General features: G+C 41.7%; 1 protein-coding gene across 5 annotated transcripts; it reads left to right on the top strand.

Moving 5' to 3' along the window:
- The first annotated feature begins 1,252 nt into the window (after positions 1-1,252).
- Positions 1,253-22,032, top strand: DLGAP5 (DLG associated protein 5). Of its 5 annotated transcripts, none has more exons than XM_075614746.1 (20): positions 1,294-1,367; positions 5,751-5,832; positions 6,339-6,591; positions 8,484-8,662; positions 9,184-9,273; positions 9,424-9,523; positions 9,769-9,840; positions 11,994-12,064; positions 12,459-12,706; positions 12,841-12,971; positions 13,112-13,256; positions 13,838-13,923; positions 14,575-14,735; positions 15,251-15,343; positions 15,594-15,798; positions 16,069-16,246; positions 16,708-16,768; positions 16,861-17,077; positions 17,303-17,361; positions 20,052-22,032. In XM_075614746.1, the coding sequence occupies exons 2-20, from the start codon at positions 5,806-5,808 to the stop codon at positions 20,055-20,057; spliced, it is 2,382 nt and encodes a 793-aa protein (XP_075470861.1). In that variant the 5' UTR covers positions 1,294-1,367; positions 5,751-5,805; the 3' UTR covers positions 20,058-22,032. The 5 variants fall into 5 exon arrangements, with proteins under 5 accessions (XP_075470858.1, XP_075470861.1, XP_075470856.1 ...); XM_075614741.1 differs by lacking the exon at positions 20,052-22,032 and adding an exon at positions 18,371-19,400; XM_075614742.1 differs by lacking the exon at positions 20,052-22,032 and adding an exon at positions 18,371-19,400 and having other exon boundaries at positions 1,295-1,367; positions 12,462-12,706.
- The last annotated feature ends 249 nt before the right edge of the window (positions 22,033-22,281 follow it).

Here is a 22,281-nt window from a genome sequence, read left to right as displayed (position 1 = left end):
TTGTGTCTAAATCCACCTCTGGTTGGTCATGTAATGTGGTAAATAAGGAGAATTACCTAGTTCATAATGTTCTAGATTTTTCAGATCACCTATGGGTTGCCAAAGCTTCCCCCCAAGTTTTTAAGGCTTCTTTTACTTATTTTCTTTTGTAGCGTTTGCCACTTTAAATCAGGGTTATTAGTATTGTTTAGTTCCAAGATGCTGACACACCTTAACAAGTATTAGCACATCACAGATTATGGACCCATCATACTTTTCTACTCTGAAGGCAAACCTACTATAGTTCATATGAAAGCAGTAACATAATAACTGTGAGTAGGATAAAGACACAAAAGCTGAGGTGACTTCATATCGAGGGGAGGTAACAGCTCAGCACACAAGATTAATTTTGACCAACTGGATCACTGTCCCACACAGTGAATGTCCTAGGGGTGTATCTAAATGTGATTACATAGATGTCAACAATGCTAGCACCCACCCTGAGGAAAAAGGAGAAATATTCAAGAGAGAATATACACACATTGTTTTAGCTGTCATTGGTTAATTATTTCTAGGAGCTACATATTAAAGAATTACAACGATGTTGTCATCAGGCATGTCTACATGGAGTAAGTGATGTCACATGGGAATTAAGATGATAAATCACCGGAGAAATGTTTAGGACATGAAATGGTCATAATAATTATGAAGACAAGTGTGTACTAATAGGAGGGTGTGATCGCCTGCTTGCATCTGGTAGTACAAAGGCATTAATTTAATCCAGGTGACTTTTCACACTCTGCCTTCATTTAACAGTGTAATGAGACAGGCTGCTGAAGGTATTACAGTAACACTTTCTTGTAAAATGATGCAGGCGTCTGAATTCCTGAGCTGTGGCGTTCCCTGTGCATGTTAGTACCACCATGAACATTCATTTACATTTATTGTTCCTTAAAAGACGTTTCTCCCCCCGCATGAATACATTCCCTTGCCAAGTGTCAGTGAAATGCATTGATTTGAGCTATTTGTGAAGGTGATTGCCTGCCCGCTCATGAAAGTCAATGTTTTTCCCATGAGAATGCCACTTTGGGTCCAGAAACCCGAATGTCAGTAATTTTGCTACTGGCAGCGGCCATGTTTATGGGCGGCACAGGATCATGCGCATGCGCAGCCAAGGCCATGCTTCGCGCGCCCAGTTTGTGCGGTTGACGTCGTGTAGCCGCACCGCGCATGCTTGGATTGCATACCGTCAGCGATTGGTTGAAGGGATTCAGCCAATCAGCGAGCTGGGTGGTATCCAATAGGCGCGAGTTTCCGGCGATTTGAACGTGCGCGCGGAGCGGGCTTGTGGTCGGGTTTTACGGGTGTGGGGAGAATAAAGAGCGCAGGTAAGTGGCGGCGAGAGCGCAACCGCAGCGCTGCTGGGGCCTGTGTGACACGCGGCGCTACGTTTTGTGTCATTGTTTATTTGCACGAGTTCCGGTATTACAATCACACAGGGAGCTGAGATATGCCACCCGCTCACAGTGGGGGCCTCACACTGCCAGTACTGGTGGAGGGGTGTGTTATAAGGTGTGGTTTAAACCGATCCCAGCTTCACATCTAACACTTCTAAAAATAAAAAACATTAAAATTGCCAGCATGATCACTGAGTTAAAACAAATAAAAATGTCCATTCTTTAATACTTTTAAACATTCTGTTGAGGATTTGAATTTTTAAATAGTTTATTGAATGATCGGGCTGTGAGAAGTGCTGACCCACGAGCTCAGTATCTTCCTTCAATGTTGTGTGATTGTGTAGGCTTATTCTGGTTTAACGTTTTGGCCTGGTTCACCAATGTAGCATCCTTGGGCACATTTGCTGCATTGAATCATTTAATACCACATTCCTGGATGTGCAGCAGTATGATTCTTTAACATTGAATATTCTGTTATATTTTGTGTACATACATACATTCCTCTGAATCAATATAGAAACAAAGGAGGGAGAGGGTGGTATGCGCCCTTTTATTGACCCACAAGTTGTTTATCTACAAATCTATTGCAATCAGATACCCCTCTTACAAATTCAGCAAGAAAGCACAAACTTAAATGCTTAAGTGAGTGATTAATAATACAATGAACAATATTAAATAAAGAGTTGGTGATAATCACCATATGGGGAGAGGTGCAGCTGGTAAAAGGGTGTTCCTCAACACCCTTAATTAGAATCACAGCAAAAACTTAAGTGCAAACTCTCCTAATAGCTAAGATATATAAAAAATCATTAAGCAAATGAATATAGTGTTGAGTGAATACATTTCTTAATGTAATGGATCCATTAGGAGATGTTTGTCACTTTGGTTAATGTATATCCTAAATGAGGACAAACACTTAGTTGTTTACTTTAGTAACGTGGTTATATAGAATGCATATTATGGCTGCTATGACCGTACTATTGGTACCCTATGACCTGTCAATACCTGCCAAAACCCAAGTCCTCATTGACCGGTCATAGGGTACCAATAGTATGGTCATAGCAGCCATAATATGCCTTCTATATAACCACGTTACTAAAGTTAAACAACTAAGTGTTTGTCCTCATTTAGGATATACATTAACCAATAAGACGGACGTCTCCTAATGGATGCATAGGCAGGAGATAAGGTTTCTGTATAGATTTAGCTGCTTGTCAAACAAGATCTTCTATTCACATATTATCCATTGCTATTTTAATAAGCCAGCGCAACACCACTATATAAGGGGCGGTGACTCATGTATTTACTAGTCAATGGCTGGCTTCACGGATCAACGTGCCCCCATTATACATCCTATCACATGATAGGGGGGGTACCGTTACACTCTCTTAGGTCAATTTTATTATTAGCGCTGCCATAGTAACCACTATATACATACTTGGTGTGGAACTTTAGGCAATGGATTATGGCAACTTACATGTACTGCGCATCGTTTGTAGTTAAGGAACACCATCTAAGAGTTTATTTAATGCACATTTAACCAGGAGATCATGCATTAATACATATAAACAGGATGTCTGTCATACATGCTGATGTATACACTCTGGGCTCGCTACTCACCCAATTAGAGAACAGGGGGCGTGACTTGCGTGTGTTGAGCAATTTTTTACGGGTTCCGTGGGCTGACTAGCCCCCGTTCAACATCCTATTAGGAGACTGGGGGTGGGACTACGTCTTTTCAGTTCTATGAATGTTAACACACCCCTGCGAAACACCCCATCAGAAGAGCAGGGGTGTAACGATGACGTGCTACTGCAATTATTACACTGGAACGCACCAATAGGAAGCCTTCTTTGTCCCATTACCTGATATTCCATGGGGTATAAATTTATATGGAAACCACTTTGTTAACCGCCCCGATGAAGCCTTTTGGTGAAACGTATGTCGGGTACGTGTGACGTCGGCTAACCAGCAACGTCTGCTAATTCGGAGAGGCAAGGGCGTCCTACCTGTCAGCGTTTCGGAGACACTGGTTGTGGACAGCAAGAACGCTCTGACATATACGCTGCATGAATTAAAGATACATTGATATAGCTATGATCTCACATGCTTTCTTTTGTATACAGCCACTGAGCTGAGTACTGGACTTAACACTTCTAAACTTTGCAAGAAGTGTTTCTCCTAGTACTACTCAACTTAGCAAATAACTATATTTTACTCAGTGGTGGAGGGTCTACTATACCCACCCACTCATCTGGGTTGCTAGTTTCAACCTACCTACAGGATTTTCACTTGGTTTTCATCCTACATTACTGTCTTTAGGGATATTCCACTATCTCATCATTAAGAACCAGACAGTCTGTTACACAGTGACATTATTTATTGGCATCAAGAGTTTCTTAAGAGAGCGTATACCTCCATAGTAAGTCTAGTACTTGTACAGTCTAGAGTCCAGACATCACTGCATAGATACATCATTATTTAGGGTACATTACACCAGTTTTAAGATATAAGGAGTCTCAACACAATAACCTTAGTGTGGGTAATAGATACATTGTTTTATTTTACCCAGTGTTGTCCAGTTACCTCTTCACCCTTGCGAAGCCTCTCCGATTTTGTTATTTTCATGTTTATTCGTTTGTTTGTTTCGTCCGCAATCCCTTAACACCTATATTTTAATTAATTATAATAAAATTTACTTTTAATTTATTGGGTGTTAATGTGCCGCAAAAGGGGATCCTTCTCTATCACAGTATATAAATTCAATGATCTTGAATTTTAGAAATGTTGTCAGATTGTATCTGATCTGCGTGGTGGGTTGAGAGATCAAGAACTCCTCAAGGTCATACAATAAAAGAAAATATATATAGTACAGAACAGGTGTGTTTTTTTTTTTTATATATATAGTTATAAACAAGATGAGCAGTGAGGCCATAACCCGGAAGTGTGACTTTCCGCAAGACCAAGGACAGCCGAGGTTTACCAGCCACTATTCTCCAGCTGTGTGCTAGCTGGATGCCGGCATGGTAGACCCAGAGTGGTCAAAACACTTTTATCGTGGCGCATGTGAGTTTGTATGGGCTCACTGCTCTCCTTGTTTATAATTATAAAAACTGTCCTGTACTATATTTTCTCTTATTGTATCACCTTGGAGTTCCTGATCTCTCAACCCACCACGCAGATCAGATACCACCTGACGTTTCTAAATTCAATATCTTTGAATTTCACCTCCACCATGTGAGTGAACATTTAAGAAATGTATTCACTTGTTTAATTGTGTGTGTGTGTGTCCTACCTAATGAGGAGAGTTTGCGCTTTGGAAGTTTTTGCTGTCACCCCTCTTACAAACACTATATAATATTTTGTTTCTGTATTTCTGCCATACCCAATGGTATGCGTGGCATGGGTACCAACTCACTCATGGGGAGCCCTCTCATTGCTGGAGCCAGGAAGGAAGCAAATCCCCTTATAGGACGTCATAGATTATAGATTATATATTTCATTTAAAAAAAATATATGCTTGCCTATCTCTGCATGAATATAAATCTAGGATGAAGTGAAAGAGCATACATTTCTGTATGCTATCTATCTGTGCCTCTACAATAATTAGAGATAAACACAAAATAAAGTGCTTAAATATCCCAAAATCGTAAAAAGTCTCTTGATTTTTAAATGTCCTGCAGCCTAAAAAAAGGGATTTCTCTCCAACAACCATATATAGACAAATACTTGACGTAGGTTCTCTTGGTAGCAGGTAGTGCATCCGGGTAATATGCAGAAAAAGAACATGCAATACGTAGCAGGTAGTGCATCCGGGTAATATGCAGAAAAAGAACATGCAATACATTCACAATAAATGGCACAAGTCATTGGTAGGACCTATGATGCGGAATTAAATGGTCACTCAGCTGTGTCCTTTCTTCAGGTCTGCATGTCAGGAAGGGAGACAAACGGAACACATCACATCACGCAGTCTGATCATAAGTGGAAATAGAGTATTAATAAAAAAAAGTGGGTACTCACATTTCCAGTGTCTTGGTTCAAAGCATATAGGTGTTGATGATAATTCCTCTGTATGCTGTTACTCTGAGGGTATTTTCCCCCTGAATGGCATGCCCTCAAGGTTAGCAGTAAAGCCAAGGGTATTGACGGTATGAAGTCTGAGTGTTACTGATAATCTCCCTGTAGGGGAGTGCTTTATGGGTATTGTCCATGATTAAAGTATCCCCAGTGTTATTGGAGCCAAAAGTATATAGGTAAACAAACAGACTGCTTGATGTGCTTTGTTCTGTATTTTGTCTCCCTGACATGCAGACCTGAAGCAAGGACACAGCTGAGTGACCATTTAATTCCGCATTGTTTGCGGTTCATGCACAAAGCTCAAGATAGCGAAAGCGTGAGTGTAAACTTCATGGGTCCTACCGAAGCGTTGTGACATTTAATTTTACCGTTTTACACTATAATGTTCTTTTCCTGGTTCCGCTTATTACCCAGATCCACTACCTGCGCCCAAGAGAATACGCCAAGTATTTAAATATAGCATGAGTCTCGGATGATTTACATGTTGCATAGTACAACCTATGTGCTTTTGTTCAGTCTTTATCTACAATGTAACTACATCTATACACAATTGATGTATGCTAATTGTATGTGTAATGCCAACCCATCAACACATGGACTGATGAACTGGAAGATAAAGTGTCAGTCGCTGATACAATGGTTTTCAGTGATGGGTAGACCTTGTTCTGTGGTGTCCGAATGGGGAAAAAACTAGACTTTCAAACCACTATTTTTGTAAATTAAATGTAGTTGTCCATCCCGATAACCGTTAACGCTCATTGTATGATTGAGTATAAAATGTTTTATATTAGAAAGTATATATTCTTTTGAATCCCTGAACAGATACAGCAGAAAATGGAGGTCAGATCGCAGTTTACCAGACTATATAAAAAGGATCTGAGCACGGAAAACCTACGAGCAAAAGTTGCCCGGCGTAAATCTTTGAGTCAGAAGGAGAACAGACACAAGGAGTTTAGGAAAAGCCGGGGCCTTGCGTTGGCTGATGTTAATATCTCAACAGTGAAGGAGAATGACCTTACACAGCTGGAGGAGGTGGAGGAACTGTCCCTCCCAAAAGGACATGACAGTAAACCCAGTAAGTTCTGGTTCTTGCATGTGCCAATTGTGTATCTCGTGGTGGCAGTTTTGACCTTGTGATGTGCTGCGTATACTGGTGCTATATAAATACAATTTTATATATACATGCAAACCAGTTGTAAAGGTATGCAGGACAGCAAGGAAATGTGTATTTTTCTTCTGCATTAAATAGAAATAGCCGTGTTAGTCCAGTTAGGATAGTGCAGAATAAATGAGTACAGTACTTCATTATTAGGTGATACACTTTTATTTATTTATTATTTATTTATTCGGACTAACAATTGATATTGTAGGACAAGCTTTTGCAGTTGTCGCTCTTCCTCAGGTCAGCAATACAGATTTACAAAAGATTCCACAAGTTTAACATATTATATAATGTGGGGTTGAAACCGATCCCAGCTTCACATATATCCATTTAATTTTTTCCTGCCTGATTATTTTGAGTTAAAAAAAGAAGAAAAAAAAATGTCTGTTCTTGAGGGCTTTTAAACATTCTGTTGAGGATTTGGATTTCTAAGTAGTTTATTGAATGATCGGGCTGTGAGAAGTGCTGACCCACGAGCTCAGTATCTCCCTCCATGCTGTTGTTGTGCCTGTGTAGGCTTATTCTGGTTTAACATTTTGGGCTGCTTTCACCAATGTAGCATCCTTGGGCCCATTTGCTGCATTAAATCATTTTATACCACATTCCTGGATGTGCAGCAGTATGATTCTTTAACATCGAATCTTCTGTTATATATATATATATATATATATATATATATATATATATATATATATATATATATATATATATATATATATATATATATATATATATATATATATATATATATATATATATATATATATATATATATATATATATATATATATATATATATATATATATATATATACCGAATGACAAGAATATTGTTTGGCCATTAAAGCTGTAGTTCAAGCAATATCCTACGTGTTTTATAATAATTCAGTTCTGTACTGAGAGAAAATACTTGTAGCATTTTTTAAAACATTTTTTATGTATTATAATGTAACAAGTATATTAGTATTATTGTATTCTTTTTGGTTCTATAACAATCATTTACAAAGTCACATCCCCTTCCTCTTTTGAAACGCTCTGGCACACCCCTTTTTGAGCCCCGCATTCTCTCTAGCAGTGCACCTAGTGATCCCATGATCTTCCCCACAGAACTTTGCATCTTTGGTCCTCTTCTGCTGCACTGACAGCCATCTAGTGAACCTCCGAGCCGAATCTTCGCCGATCGATCATTGGAGAACGGATCGATCAGCAATTTGGCCACCGACAGAATTTATACGTTTTCTATATTGCTTCTTTCAATCTATCACTTTTGTGCTCGTGCTGGAAGTCTGCGCTATAGACAGACCCACAGACTGTTTTCTATGATTAAGGAGCATATTTACAAAGCATTGCTGTGTTGGGCTGCGCTTATAGTGCCGGCGACTGCAACGTCACGTCAAAACGTATTGTGCGCTTACGACTTGGTTGTGATTGCTGGAAGTCACTTCAATTTGATTTTTCCAGCGACGGCACTATAAGCGCGGCCTCGGACTTCTTGCTGCCCATTTACTTGAATCAGCTATAAGATGACCTGTCGCTGGAAGACCTTTTTTACTTGGTAAAATGTGGCCTTGCAGTACTTGATAAATATAGCTTGAAACGTCTTGCAAGCAGTTACAATGTTCTTTTGTATTTGCTCACATAAACCTTGCACCTCCTTAAGAGGTTTATCGTCTACAATTCTGCTGCTCGCCTAGCTGTGCGACGCCATAAGACATTCCTGCACATCGCGTCCGCAATGAATATGAACCCTCCGAAGTCTGCATGATGGTAACACATTTGTTGTTGTATTTTTCCCCTTGCTGTAGAAGTAACTGCGGCGGCAGAACATTTACTTAGACTGCAGCGATTCAAAGAAGAAAAACAACTTCGAAAATTAAAAGAACAGCGTGAAAAAGCCAAGCGTGGGATTTTTAAGTGTGGCCTGTACAAGCCTGACGTGGCTTTCCCTCTGATTACGAGTATTAAAGTTAAACAAGACGAAAAGGTATTAATATTGCTACAATCTAAGTAGGAATTCTTTGTATACCTAGATTGTATTTATAGTCCCAGGTGAACTCTGGAGCACCGAGGTATTGGGGACACAGGGAAAAATCACGCAAACTAATGCTTGGTGCATAGATTATATATGCTCCAGTGCTCCTTTTGAACTTATAATAAAAGCTATATAATAAGGCTTATTGTTAGACGATACCTCCTACCTGGAACCATCAAATTGAGATATCTTTTACTACCATGCATGGCAACTATCTTATTTATACTGTCTGGAGATGCACAGTTGATCAGACTGCTGTAAAATGCAAACTGCATTCCCCCGCCTTCTAAAATTGTAGTGATTCCAAACTATTTTAATGTTTTTGTTCACTGCAATTTTATTACAGCCTTAGGATTATCATTCATAACAGAATTTTAAAAAAAACTACCAGCACCAGTGACACTTCATTTTATGCGAAAGGCGCCTTCTTTGCTTGGCACATTCTGTTCATGCGCTGTGGTTTTTATTTTCAGCCTGCTCCACCTGCTGTAACCAGAATCACCAGATCCATGGCCAAAGCAGAACCTACAACCAAACTGACAGCCAGATCGCAGCGCGTCACGGTCTGTCTTCAATTTCTCTCTAGGTGGCTTCTTAGTCTGTTTAATTCAACGTTATGACTCCTCATTTTAATTTTTTTTACTGTGCTGTAAAAGTTGAACCCCGCAGAAGTATGCTGATCGAAAATGCAACGTTTCCGTTCACTTTTGCAGGCAGGCATGCAGAACCGCAGTCATGTGACAGCTGAACGAGCCATCCCAAAAGGACGCGGGCAGAGTTCGACTGTAAAGAAGAACGAAAAAGCGAATCGAGGTATTTACACTTTGCAAAACGACCACTCTGTGCCTGGGAAAATCATCCCCCTGTTTTACCACCAATGATTTTGTGAAATGTCTCACTAGATTACAGGGATATAGCTGTGGTCTTGGTACTAACCTTTTGAAAAAGTTTGTATGTGTGACCTGCAATGCGTAGTACCCCCGGTAAGTCGCACAACGCAACTTCTGTAGTGCAAAGCAGTGACCTCATTTCTCCCCCCCTTTTTATTGGTTTCTCAGCCGTTCCACCTTTAAGAACTACAAGAGCAACTGTGGCTACAGCAGCGAAGGTACCCACAAAGAGTACTGCCGGTAAGTACAACAGTATTAATCTCTGCATTAGTTTGTTCAGCTAGAAGTAGGGTGTGACGGTGAAGGGGTTAATCAGGCTCATCAATCAAGGTCAAGCCAACTTGGTTACCCCTGATCCGTGTGTTGGTGTCCTAGAGTGTCAGCTCTTGGACCCAGATGTCCTAAATGCATTACTGAGACAGTGTGCAAATTATGCCACATTAAAGATTTCTGTGTGTTGCCTTTCCTGGGGTGCTGGGACCAGGAGATTTCTGGGCTCGGAGTTTCAGGGTAGGTTTGACGGAGAAACTTCTTTCAGATTGCGTCTATTTAGTGGGCTTCCAAAGTTACTGGAGACCCCAAAAATGTACCCGGGATTCAGGTTAGATTCCCGGCTACATTGAAGCGCAGTGCTCCAGTCAAAATTCTACCATGAAAAGCGTTCTTGCGACTCACCGCCAAGATCCCTGCGGCAGCGTCTTCCAGACAAGGTAAATGGGTATGAAGGGGTTAAACTATATCTGCAGCTCTACACGGAGTCCTTAGTATAGCAGGGACTCCCCAGTATAGCAGAGGTACCCACATACATGCCCAGGTACCCTGAGCCGAGTATAGGGGTTCAGGGGCTGCTCCAGCTAGATCATAAAGCTGAGCAGGTTTTAAAAGTTATTTTCTCACGTCTGCCCGAAATGAGGCTCGTGATTGTAGGGAATATACACACTCGCTCCATCCCTGACACCAGAATAACAACCCATAACTTTTAGCACAGAAAAAGGACACCATATCTTTTATTAGACGGGTATAGTTTTATGTGTATAGATATTGATAACCTGTATATGTACTGAGGGCTTTCTAAGTCATGGATTCCGGAAAACCCAGCTGGTGACTAAGCTTGGTGCCGGGAAGGCTAACCCTTGGTCCTAGATCAAGGTGACACTTATCCTAGAGGTGTGAACCATTTGTTAGCAAGGAAGGGCTAAGTGGAGCACCCACATCCTCGGCTCAAAGGGTCAGCCTAGGCAGAGTGGAGCCTCGCACCGTGGGGTGCAAAGCTGCAGAGAAAATGTTGCCTGCCCCTGGGAAAACGCAGGTGTTTGGGAAACCCCGTCTAGTGGCCTCAGATTGGTTGCTAGGGAAATTGCTAAGGTTTTTTGATTGGGTTGCAGGGTTTCTGGGAATGAATACCAGAGGTTTTAAAAACTCTGACATAGCTCAGATTTAGTAGATTCTCCAGAAATTCATAAGAGGTTTTTTTCCCAGTGATTTCAATGTTTTGTGCCAAGTGTTTCCAGAAGTCCAATTTGCCATAAGGGCAAGAACGGGTCGGACCGGACCCAAAGACTCCTAGCTGAGATTGCAAGGAAACAGCTACAGGACTTTAAGCAGAGAAGCTTCTAAGTCACACTTTCAGTACCATTTGGATTGAGAAGTGTGGGAGCTGCTGGGGACTCATGCCGATTTGGGCTCCATAACCTTTTGGGCTAAGTCCTGGTGAACCAGCGGACTATTTAAAGACTTTATTTCAACCAGGAAAGTCAGTTTGTCAACCCCAGACCCGCAGTAAGTGTACAGGCATACCCCACATTAACATACGCAATGGGACCGGAGCATGTATGTAAAGCGAAAATGTACTTAAAGTGAAGCACTACCTTTTCCCACTTATCGATGCATGTACTGTACTGCAATCGTCATATACGTGCATAACTGATGTAAATAACACATGTGTAACAGGCTCTATAGTCTCCCCGCTTGCACACAGCTTCGGTACAGGTAGGGAGCCGGTATTGCTGTTCAGGACTTGCTGACAGGCGCATGCGTGAGCTGCCGTTTGCCTATTGGGCGATATGTACTTACTCGCGAGTGTCCTTAAACCGGGGTATGCTGTATCTGTTTCTGTCTATTGTAATTTAATGTGTTTGCCTGTTTCTATGGAATAAATTACAATTTATTTTACTTGTTGGCTTTGCGCTACGATATGATCCCGGTTTTAAAGGTGTAAATACCTGTCCCCCGTGACATAGGGACGGTAACATTTACATTGTGCATCCTTCTGTCTTTAACCATGAATGTTTGTTTACCGGCAGGCGCTCCGGCTCTTGCGGCAGAGGGATCGGTGCTTTTAGTAAAGTGTAACCCATCTTACTACTTTTTTGTTTGTTCTTTGTTCCTTGCAGTTGTCCCTCTCTCTGTAGCGGTTACCAAGAAAAACAAGGCAGAGGAGACTGCGAAGAACAAGATTATAGAGGTACGTCTACTTTTTATTTGTTCATTTTAAGATGGTTCTGAAGAAATGTGAATGTTTGGGCTATATCGGGGATTCTCCACTCCAGTCATACTGAGCCGCCTGTGCGGCAGTGGGGGGTATCCTGATAATTGTGGGGGGCTGGCTCAGAACCCTTGGGCTATATTTATCTTGGTATTTTGTTCTTGAACTAGGGATTCGGTTTGTTACTTCTTAAATATTGGTGTCCCTCTTTCCTGCCCCTGTTTTTGTAAAATGTCACATTCCAAGTTCTTTCTATTACAATTTCATTTGTCAGAGGTTTGTCCATGAATATAAATTGTCGTCCTTCATTGGATTAAAAACAAAAAAAACAAAAGCTAACTCCAAGATCCATTTCATGTTTTTCTTTCACAAGCAGCAAATCGTTGACCAGTGCAGTTTAGAACTGAAAGAACCAGAAGTTCCCCTAAAAGATACGGCTTTGGAAATCGTGAAACCGGTTAACGCCCCAGTAAGGGAAAGGAAAATCTCCTTTGCTCCTCAGAACTTTGTGTTCCAACCCATGGATGGCTTGCCTGCCTTCAACTTCCAGCCTATGACCCCTCGCGGGGCAAATGCATTTCTGAGTCCTTGCTTTACCTGGAGCCCTATGAAACTGGATAGGTAAGCCTGCGTTCAGTCATATAAGCATTCTCTGCTCAGGCACTTATCTCTCTCTGTCTCTTCCCCTCACACCAAAGGAGAAACTGAACTTGTTTCGTTTTTTTCTTTCTTTGTTACGCGCTTTGTTTTTGTAGGACTCATTCATCAGCATCTCTAAAGCCGGACACCGAGGAAAAGGAGTTGGACCAAATGCTCATCATTGAGCAAAATAATAATCCAGACGCCTGTGAATTAAAAACGGCTATTACTTTAGCCACTCAAAAAGGTACTTCCTGGAGCTAAAGCTGCCGTGTTGAACGGCCATTTAACAAAAAACAAAAAAAATTGATTCCCTTTACCTTTTTTCTTTTCTTCTGTGCGAATTCTTTCTCTTCTCACCCTTGCTCTTTCCCTCTCTCGCCCCAGACGAATGCATGACTGCAGTGAATCCCGTTGCATCAGATGTCGTACCTTCAACTGTTCCTCCGCTTGTCCCAAGTGCAGAAATGACACAGAGAGAAAATAAGTCTGTGACACCAGAGGGACCCGACCATGATGTGCCTTATTTCAGGTTAGTGCGGTGAAACTTGCTGCTCAAACACCTGTCCATAGTGCCTGCAATGCATAGAAAAGGTGTTCATTGAATACAGAAACCCATCACAAAGAACATGCACCATCATTCAATGCATCTTTGGATAGCTGCCGTTATTGGGGCCCTACAAACGGTTTGGTTAACAAATGTAACAATGTGGTATCTCTGACAGGATGGGACTGCTGGAGCTGACAACGAAGTTCAGCTCTGGAGACCCTCTTGCTATATGTGGGGGGTGAAGGGGGGGGGGGGTGAGCGCAGAGGTAACTGCTGCTTTCACATGTTAAACATCCTAGTTATGTGAACAAACATTTTTGTAGTTCTGAATAAATGTTCAATCTGTTCTTACTTTGGGCATTTTGTCACAAATGTGAGACTTGCATATGAGTGAATGTCTTTATTTATATAGCGCCATTAATGTACATCGCGCTTAACAGCAGTAATAGTTACAATCATATAAATAATAAGATATAAATAACGCAAAGGGAAGAAATGCTTCAGACATAAAAGTAACATTTAGTAAAGGGAATGTTTCCTAACATGTTGCAAACCTATTGCAGGGATGTTCTGAAGTGGGAGATTAAGAGGCTGTCGGTGCTGTGTAATCACTGGGATGTGAAAATTCAACTGGATATTCCCGAGGAGGGTAAGACATGTAGTGTTGTGTTTTATTTATTTTTTCCCCCAACATTTTTTGTTTTATTTAGAGATTAACATGGGGAACTATGATCATTTTGACATTAAGAACTAAAACCATATTGGGGTGGGGGGGACCCTTCATGGAAGGGGAAACCTGGTTAATTCTGGACCCATTAGCCCACCTGCAACTACTCTAAACCTTTTCCCAATACATGAAAGGTCAGAACCTGCACTGCTGTGGCCCACTTTGTAATAACATACCCAGCATCCGATCTATATTCGGTTCCAGCCTCCCCTCTCTCTGCGGTCAGCCATGGATCTGTGTTTTCTCTCAGAAAAGCTGTGATCCTTCCCATAGACTGCACCAAACTACGTTTTAACTGCTCTGACATTCGGGATCTCTGGCCTATTCCATACAGCTGCAATAGAGCATCTATAGCTTTATAATTAAGCTAAGGTTAGCCATGTACAAAGTCTACATATAAGGGTGCGACATTAAATATTTGCATTGCAAAGCTTGACTTGGTTACCAGTTTGCGATGGCTCTGGGAGTGTCTTGTTTCCACAGCCCAGCCTCTTTTATTCATTTTGTTATGTGTTCAGTTTGCAGGTAGCATCCTAGTTTTTAGATCCCACCAGTTTTTGTTTTTATTTCTAGCCAAGGACCTGATACGCACTACTGTCGGTCAGACAAGGCTTCTTATAAATGACCGGTTTAAACAGTTTGAAGGTCTTGTGGATAACTGTGAATTTAAGCGCGGTGAAAAGGAGACCACGTGCACAGATCTCGATGGCTTTTGGGATATGATCTATTTTCAGGTATGTACTGGCAGATACGTATTTCTGAATCTAGCACATGGATTCATTGAATGAAATAAATTGCCAGAAAGACGCACACACTTCTCTTCCTTTCCCTCCCCCTGCCCCCACCTTATCTGCAATCCCTTGACCTCCCGGGGCCCCTTCTGTTCCTGACCTAGAACAAGGTTTATCCATCAGGCAGGCGTTTTCTCGGGTGGACACGGGCTGCAGGGAAATCCTTGCTCCAGCAGCCAATGGAAAGCTGCAACGTAATGGGAAAATGACATTGGGATTCTGTTGGTGACCCCACATCTGTGTCTGTATGGACAGAAGTCCTACATCGACCGAAATCACTAATGTTTTGGGAACTCTGAGGTCAGGTGCCTATGAATCGTCAATGTTGAATTACTCCACAGTTCAGATGCAATAAAGAGGAAACCATTGTTGCTACGGCTTGAAAGTAGCAATGTTGTACTCTGAAGGCCGGAAGCCTGCCTTTGTTTATGCCACCGTTTTGGTTTCTATTTGCTCAGATTGAGGATGTGAATAAGAAGTTTGCTGGTCTTGGAAAGCTGGAGGAGAAATCATGGCAACAAAGTAGTGCCCAGACCAAGAAAGTTGTACGGGTGAGTAGTACTTGCATTATATACAACTAATCTATTCAGAAAGTTTGTTTATTTACTTTAAATGTCTCGTAGTTATACGGTAAACCTCAATGACCATGAATCTAGACCGCCCTTCATGTCAACTGGATTTCAAACCTGACCAATAGTTTGGTGACGTGTCTATCCTGCCCGAGAAATTTGACTGTACGGCATCTGGGGTCAGTAAATTACTTTAGACTTCAACACTTGATGTCTTTATTTCTTTTTAAAGAGAAAAACTGTCCCAGCTGCAATATCTAAGCCGAGCCAGGGGGACGAGGGAAGGGCAGCCGCTCGAAATCGTCTTGCGGCTATCAAATTGGCCCTGAAAAATAAATGCGAGCCTGGGGTAGAAGTTTCTGCCCCAGAACTGCCCATGCAAGTGGAGACTGTCTTATTCGATGCAGGATTCTTTCGTATTGAGAGCCCTGCAAAAGGTAAAGTTTAGTAACCAACACTGGTTCTCATGCAACCATATCCCTTTTTAACTCGTTTTCTGTCATTTCCTCACTTGCTTCAATGCAACTCGAGTATGCAATGTGACCACAAGCTTTAATACTTCCTGTTGCCTTTCTAGATTTGTTTATTATTTATTTTCTCCTCCCCCTCCATGTTGGCAAAGCGATACAACTTGTGCTTTGGAGCATTATGGTCTTCCATGAACTACTTTCTTTTTTTACATCACATCATGCTGCTTCTGTTTCCAGGTGTACGAGCAAGTCGTGGCTTTTCTCAAACATCCACCACTAAAGCTCTGCAGCATTCTGAGAATCCCTGCCCTAATGACTTGGCTGACGCGGTGGAAAGCTTGCAGGCCCCAAGCACCTCCAATGATGTGAAGTCCCCTGTTAGGAAAGTGCTCTTTGACACCACGAAGGAAGAAGGGTAATTATCACACGTGTATATTTTAACCTATTATGCGGTCCATGGATTTAAATGTTTCATTGCTAGCCATGTTGGGCATTGTAAGTGCACGTTTATAGCTGCCAGGGAAACTGCTCTGTCGTATGGTATTGAAACGGTTCTACCTACAGTAGCTTTAGGCTAGCATTGTGTTGGTAAAATATTTTGGGAAACACCCACCTGGGTCCTTTATTGTAGCACATTTGTTCAGTTTGCCATTATAACTAGAACTGTCCAGTACCTGCTGAGCACCTTTCAGTAACCCAGCTGAATGCCATGACATGCTCCCTTTTGTAAACATGCAAGTTTAGAGGAAAGTGGAGCTAACTATAGTTTATCCTGGTGATGTAGTGAGCTGTAATACAATGTGTTTTTTGTTTAGTGCTTTTTGAAACATTATCATGCACTATATATAACCTGCTTTCTTTCCCCCCTCCCCTCAGTGTGTGTAACACAGAAACCTGTCCGATGGTTCCAGATGCAGACAATGGGGAGGTTGTCAATGTGAGTCCTTAGAATTTCGATGTGGTAGAAAACCTCTTTGCCAAAATGTTTTAAAATAATTAACTGTAATTGATTTATTTTTTCCCCCTTAGGCATTCAATGTAAGCGACTTTGGAAAATATGTAGCTGTGACCGAGCGCTTCAGTTCAGGCGTTGGACAGTCACAGTCAGAAGACTTGTCCATGGATGAAGATCTTTTAACTGCTCCAGTTGTGGATGATGTTTTTATGTGCAGCCCAGAGAAAGCTGTGCACTCGCTTAAAATCGACTCTGCTTTGGTCATAAACTCTACAATACCCGCTGATGCAGGTTTGTTTCCATTTTAATACTGACATTGTACATTTTTAATCTTATTTGCTGAATGTGGTGATTTTATGGCTTGTTTCAGCATTTGAGTCTCTGGAATACCAAAAAATTGTGTGGAAGGTGCTGCTTGTCATCTTTTAATAAAAAACATGGAACATGGAAGTACATGAGTTTCTTTGCTACTGGGTAATGTCTTGCTCTGTTCTAACTTCATTGTTGTATTTCTAGAAGCCAAGACTGCCAGTGATCCACTTGACTTCTTGGGATGCAACACACCTTCACATCTGGTACGTCAACCATTTGTTTTCCGAAAGCTTATTGTGTTAACAGGAAATATATCTATGTTCTGGTTCATAAGCTGGCAACAGACTAGACAAACCTGCCCCCCTTTTTTCCTGAGCCTTAGAGTAGATTCTACTTCTTGTCTTTGCTTGACTCCTTTACTCTGACTCTCCATGGCAGTCTGAAATGTTGAACGCAGAACCAATGTTTTTGAAGACGTCTTGGCAATGTCGGCCCCCCATTCTGCGCTTGTATCCGTACCGGGCCAGCGTCCTTTATTTGAAAGACCAGGAAGTCCTAGTGTACAAGGTTTTAGCTGCTTAGTGGGAGTGGCACAGTGAGTAAAAACGCTGACTGGCATTGAGAGTTTGAAGCAGGGGAACCTGGTGTCGGCTCCTTGGGCAAGTCCTTTTCTCTCTGTGCCTCAGGCTCCAAAAAGATAAATTGTAAGCTCCACAGGGACCTGTGTCTTGAAAATGTCTCTGTAAAGCGCTACGTAAAACTAGCAGCGCTGTACAAGAACATGTGGTTATTAATAATAATAATTATATGTATAATACTGTGTCTAGGAACTGACGTGTAGGTGAGAAATGGTGAAGTATAGGCATGATGGGTGGGATTAGGGGTCTCAGGGGAAAGAGGCAGAGGTTAAGGATCCCATGGGGGAAAGCGAGGAAAGGGTTAAGGGTCTGGGCGTGTGGGGGGGGGGGGGGCAATTCTTAAGTGCCCCAGGGGAGTGTGGGGCAATGGCAGGCTTACAAAAGGAAAGTGAGGAGAGGAGTTTCTGCCTTGCTCTTTTTGCGCCCTCATGCTGCCCGTTGCTCCTTCTCCCTCTAAGTCAAAATTCAGGAGGGGATCTGCACCACTGAGCACTGGCATCCCGTAATATCGCGATAACAGGTCATCTCCCATATCGGCACAGCAGGAGATTCTGTTATGATATTTAGTAATATCGCCCAACCCCATTTGTTATCATGCGTCTGTAACTGAAAGTATAACATCCTCTGTCCACAGAACGAGGTGCACCCTGGGGCCCTGAAAGACTTGAGGTTTGGCGCGGTTGCCTCAACCAATGATTTGATTGTGTTTTCACCATTGGAGAAGTGAAACGTAGTGATTGCCTTTTATCTCATGGCACGGTTGCTGTTCTAGTGCCAGTGGATGCATTGTGGAAGAGGCAGTCCACTAATGCAAAGAGCCACAAATCTTGTTCTGGAGCAACTGGCTTCCAGATATCAAAACTCGGCAGTATGGGGAAACTTAGAATTTTAATATCTTCTGTGTAATACCCATCCTTGTTAAATCAGATTCATTTTTTGGGGGGGGAGGTGGTGACCTGGGCAGGGAAGGTTTACTTCACCATACTGGCTCAAGGGGGTCCAGTGGCGTGCTGCAACATTACAGTTCTCTGCAAGGACCTGCCGGTCAACTGAATGTAGAATTTACAGGGGCAAAATAAGTGCTTGGAGAACAAGGTCACCAGGGACAGCCATGTCTGGTGGCCAATACAAACGCTCAACCTCATGGTGACATGCCGCTGCTTTCGATTGGTGATGCCCTCGTGGCCATATTTCTAGTTTATCAAAAAAAAAAATAATAAACTTCAGAAAGTTACATCAATTTTACAGGCAATTGGGGTCCCGGGACCTGGAAGAATCAGCTGAGCGCCACCATGTCCTCGTGAAGGTTAAAGTGATCATTTTGCGTGTAGCTGTTTTTATTTGGATTTACTGTTTTTAATTTTCACGCATGAATATTTCCATATGCTGTCAAACATTTGTAACATTTTGGGGGTGTTCTGGCTGAGTTCACAAGACGGCCTAATTGAGGATCTGTTACAAAATATGGTCACCCCTCTGCTCTGCTTCTGTGGGTAAGATCATGTGAAGGTAATAGTGCCTCAATTTCGTAATTGTGTGCAGGCAAAAAGGTTTGCGCATCATGGGGAAATTATACCGTTTAATGATATATTCATCTTTGTATTGGTATTAGTCTGCACAGTGTTTTTGTAGTGTGAAATAAAGAATTGACAGTGTGGCTTATACATTGGTTACAGTTATATATTCATTTAATGTTGTGAAGAGAAGTTCACTTGGTCTCTTATATGTGACTAGTTCAAAATTGTGGTGCGTTCAAAAAAAGCAATTCTATGTAATCTCAAGATGCTTACCTTCAGGGGCAAGATCCCTCCATATACCACCCCCAAAAAAAAACAAAAAGAAGGGAGGGGGTAAGTACACCGATGTATATTATTGTGTATACATTTAGGAAAACATAAATACCCATTATGTACCAAGATATAAGCAAAAAGATGCACATTTACTTTTCTAAATATCTTCTTGCGTTCTTCCCGACCCCCTCTTGTACATTTAGCTGGGACCTTTTTTAACGTTATACTGCAGTATGGGGGGTTGATGGCTTTTCTTCAATATAATCGCCTGTGGCTGTTTTTGCTAAAGTTCTAAATGCTACGGGTTGTCCTAGAGCCATGTGAATCAAACAATGATTTTATGGAGGAAGTCATTTGGGATCAGTCTTGTAAAATTAGGGCGCCATTGTTTTTGTAAAGATGCATGGTTATATCTAAAACAAAAGCTTGAGATATATATATATATATTTTTCTTTTTTTTTCCATTGGAAAGGCTTATGTATCTGCAAACAGCTTGTATTGTGATGCATGTTTTTATTTTTATAGGAATAAATTGAGTAATCAAACAACTTCTCTATACTGTTTGTTTGCCGGAATTTCTGTGGCTGTGTGCTGTCTACCTCCTAGACCGATATTATTTAATTCTATGTGGTCATGAGTGTTGACCCGACTACCATGGATTGTAGAATCACCAGACCGAACACAAGGATTCAACAAACTGGAGGTTATTTAGCCAGAGATAACCGTAAATAACACACTGCATAGGTGGAAGGTGCTGCGTATCTAGCTTGTCTTCTGAATACCAGAACAAATAGATTTCCTGCACGGCAGGGAACACAGTCCTTGAAAGACCAGGACCCCAGCTACACACGGGTAACAGCAGTCTTTACAAAGACAGAGCACGTGCAGAATTAACCCTTCACATTCTGAGAAACTGGAGAAAGGCAGGAAAAGGACTTGAGCCGCTTAAATAGATGTTCATGTCATATTTTTTTCTGTATACCCTTGTTTTTAAGATATGTAAAATTGTGTATTTGTGTTATTACTGTATTTAATACCACAGTCTAAATATTTTCCTATAACTGGAGTGTATGAGTGGCACGAGCTACTGCATGACTCCTGCTGAAGCCCCTAGCGAAACGCGTGGTCGTTACGAAACGGAGAACCGCAGACAAGAAATGCGCAAACTGTCTGAAACCTGCTTGTTTATCCTGTTCCCTAATTTTTATATGCTTTAATGTTTGGCACATTTTTATATTCCATTAGAGTATATAAAGTATTCATGATCTACACTATCGGTCTCAATCTTTCCTGCCCGGAGATTATACCTCTGCATTACACCCAAGAAGGGCTCTGACACAAGATTATTACACCTTACTGCCACATTGCTTACAGGCTATGTGAGTGTATGGAAGCAAAGTGATAATCACATCATACAAGTGCAAATTAATGTGAACGTGAAACAGGTGGCAATATAAAACTGAGTGATAACCAAGTGTATATAGGAAATGGAATACAAAACTCTCAGCTCAAAACGCTGAACGAGCCACCCCAGTAGTTCTTCTAGAGATTATTCTTATAAATATGGGGCATGCCGGACTCCAACCAGGGGAAAAAATATATATATATATTTATATTTATTTTTTCCCCCCCTATATTTAATATAGTGTGTTGGAGTTCGACAAATGATGGATTTAAAAAAAAAAAAAAAAAAAAAAACACATACTATCAGAATAAGTTTTTGTTTATTTCCGCTAGGAGGAACTGATTGGAATCTCGGTGATACTTGGGAATACGATTATTGAATCAATCCGCAATGGAAAACTGAATGAATGTTATCATTTCCAATGGCTTTTTCCTGCTCTTGAGTGATGTGTTGTCTTTCTGCCATGAGCCCATACATGTTGTGAGTCCATTATGGAACAAAATGGCTAATGGATTGTCACAAGAAACACAATTGGAATATCGATATTTCCTGTCTTTAAACATTGTAAAGAAAACGGGATTAAAAATAAAAAGGTGCATTATATGTACTTTTAAGGAGCTTGACGCGAAAAAAAAGCAATCCACTGATTTTTTTTAAAATGTAAATGTTTATTTGCATGGGTAGCACCTCCTGTGGCACGATTACTGCAGACTTAGGCCTGGGACCCGCGGCGCGGGCGGCTGCACAAGCTTTCCCCACCAGCAGGGGAATCCTCCCGAGCCGGTCCCCCCTCACGGCACAGCTCACTACACGCTGTGACGCGTCAGCCACTAGGGGATTCAAGAGAATTGTAATCCCAAGCGTCGACGCGTCACGTGGTGTGGCTGTGAGCCAATGAGGAGGGGAGGCTTCGGGGAGCGGGGAGGAGAGAGTGGAGGGAAATCAGCGTGAGTGCCTGTCTGTGTGTGTGTATGTGTGTTTGTGTATGTGAGTGCCTGCGTGTGTGTGTGTGCCTGAGTGTCAGCGTGTGAGTAGGGCAGCCCGCAGCAGCTCCCTCCTTCAGCTGCAGCCCGAGCCCGTGGCGCGGGGGGGGGGGGGGGGCGTGACATGAATAATGCAATTGGATTTGACACATTACAGTCCAAAATGACACTGCCAGCTCAGAAAATTGCCTTCTTTTGAAAGTACCTATAAGCATATTTCCCGGTAGGATTTTTGAAATTCCGCTGGGGAAGTAAACTAGGGTCATTTCCCAGAAAGAAGCAATAGAAAATCTATAAAGTTTGAAAGGGCCAATAACCCTTTTAGCGAAAGGCAAAGCCGGTTGGAAGCAGATTCTCACTTTTAATC

The sequence above is a fragment of the Ascaphus truei genome, chromosome 9, assembly GCF_040206685.1.
Source record: "Ascaphus truei isolate aAscTru1 chromosome 9, aAscTru1.hap1, whole genome shotgun sequence".
Classification (NCBI taxonomy): domain Eukaryota; kingdom Metazoa; phylum Chordata; class Amphibia; order Anura; family Ascaphidae; genus Ascaphus; species Ascaphus truei.
The sequence above is the reverse complement of the archived record's forward strand: the minus strand, read 5'-3'. Positions and strand labels throughout refer to the sequence as shown.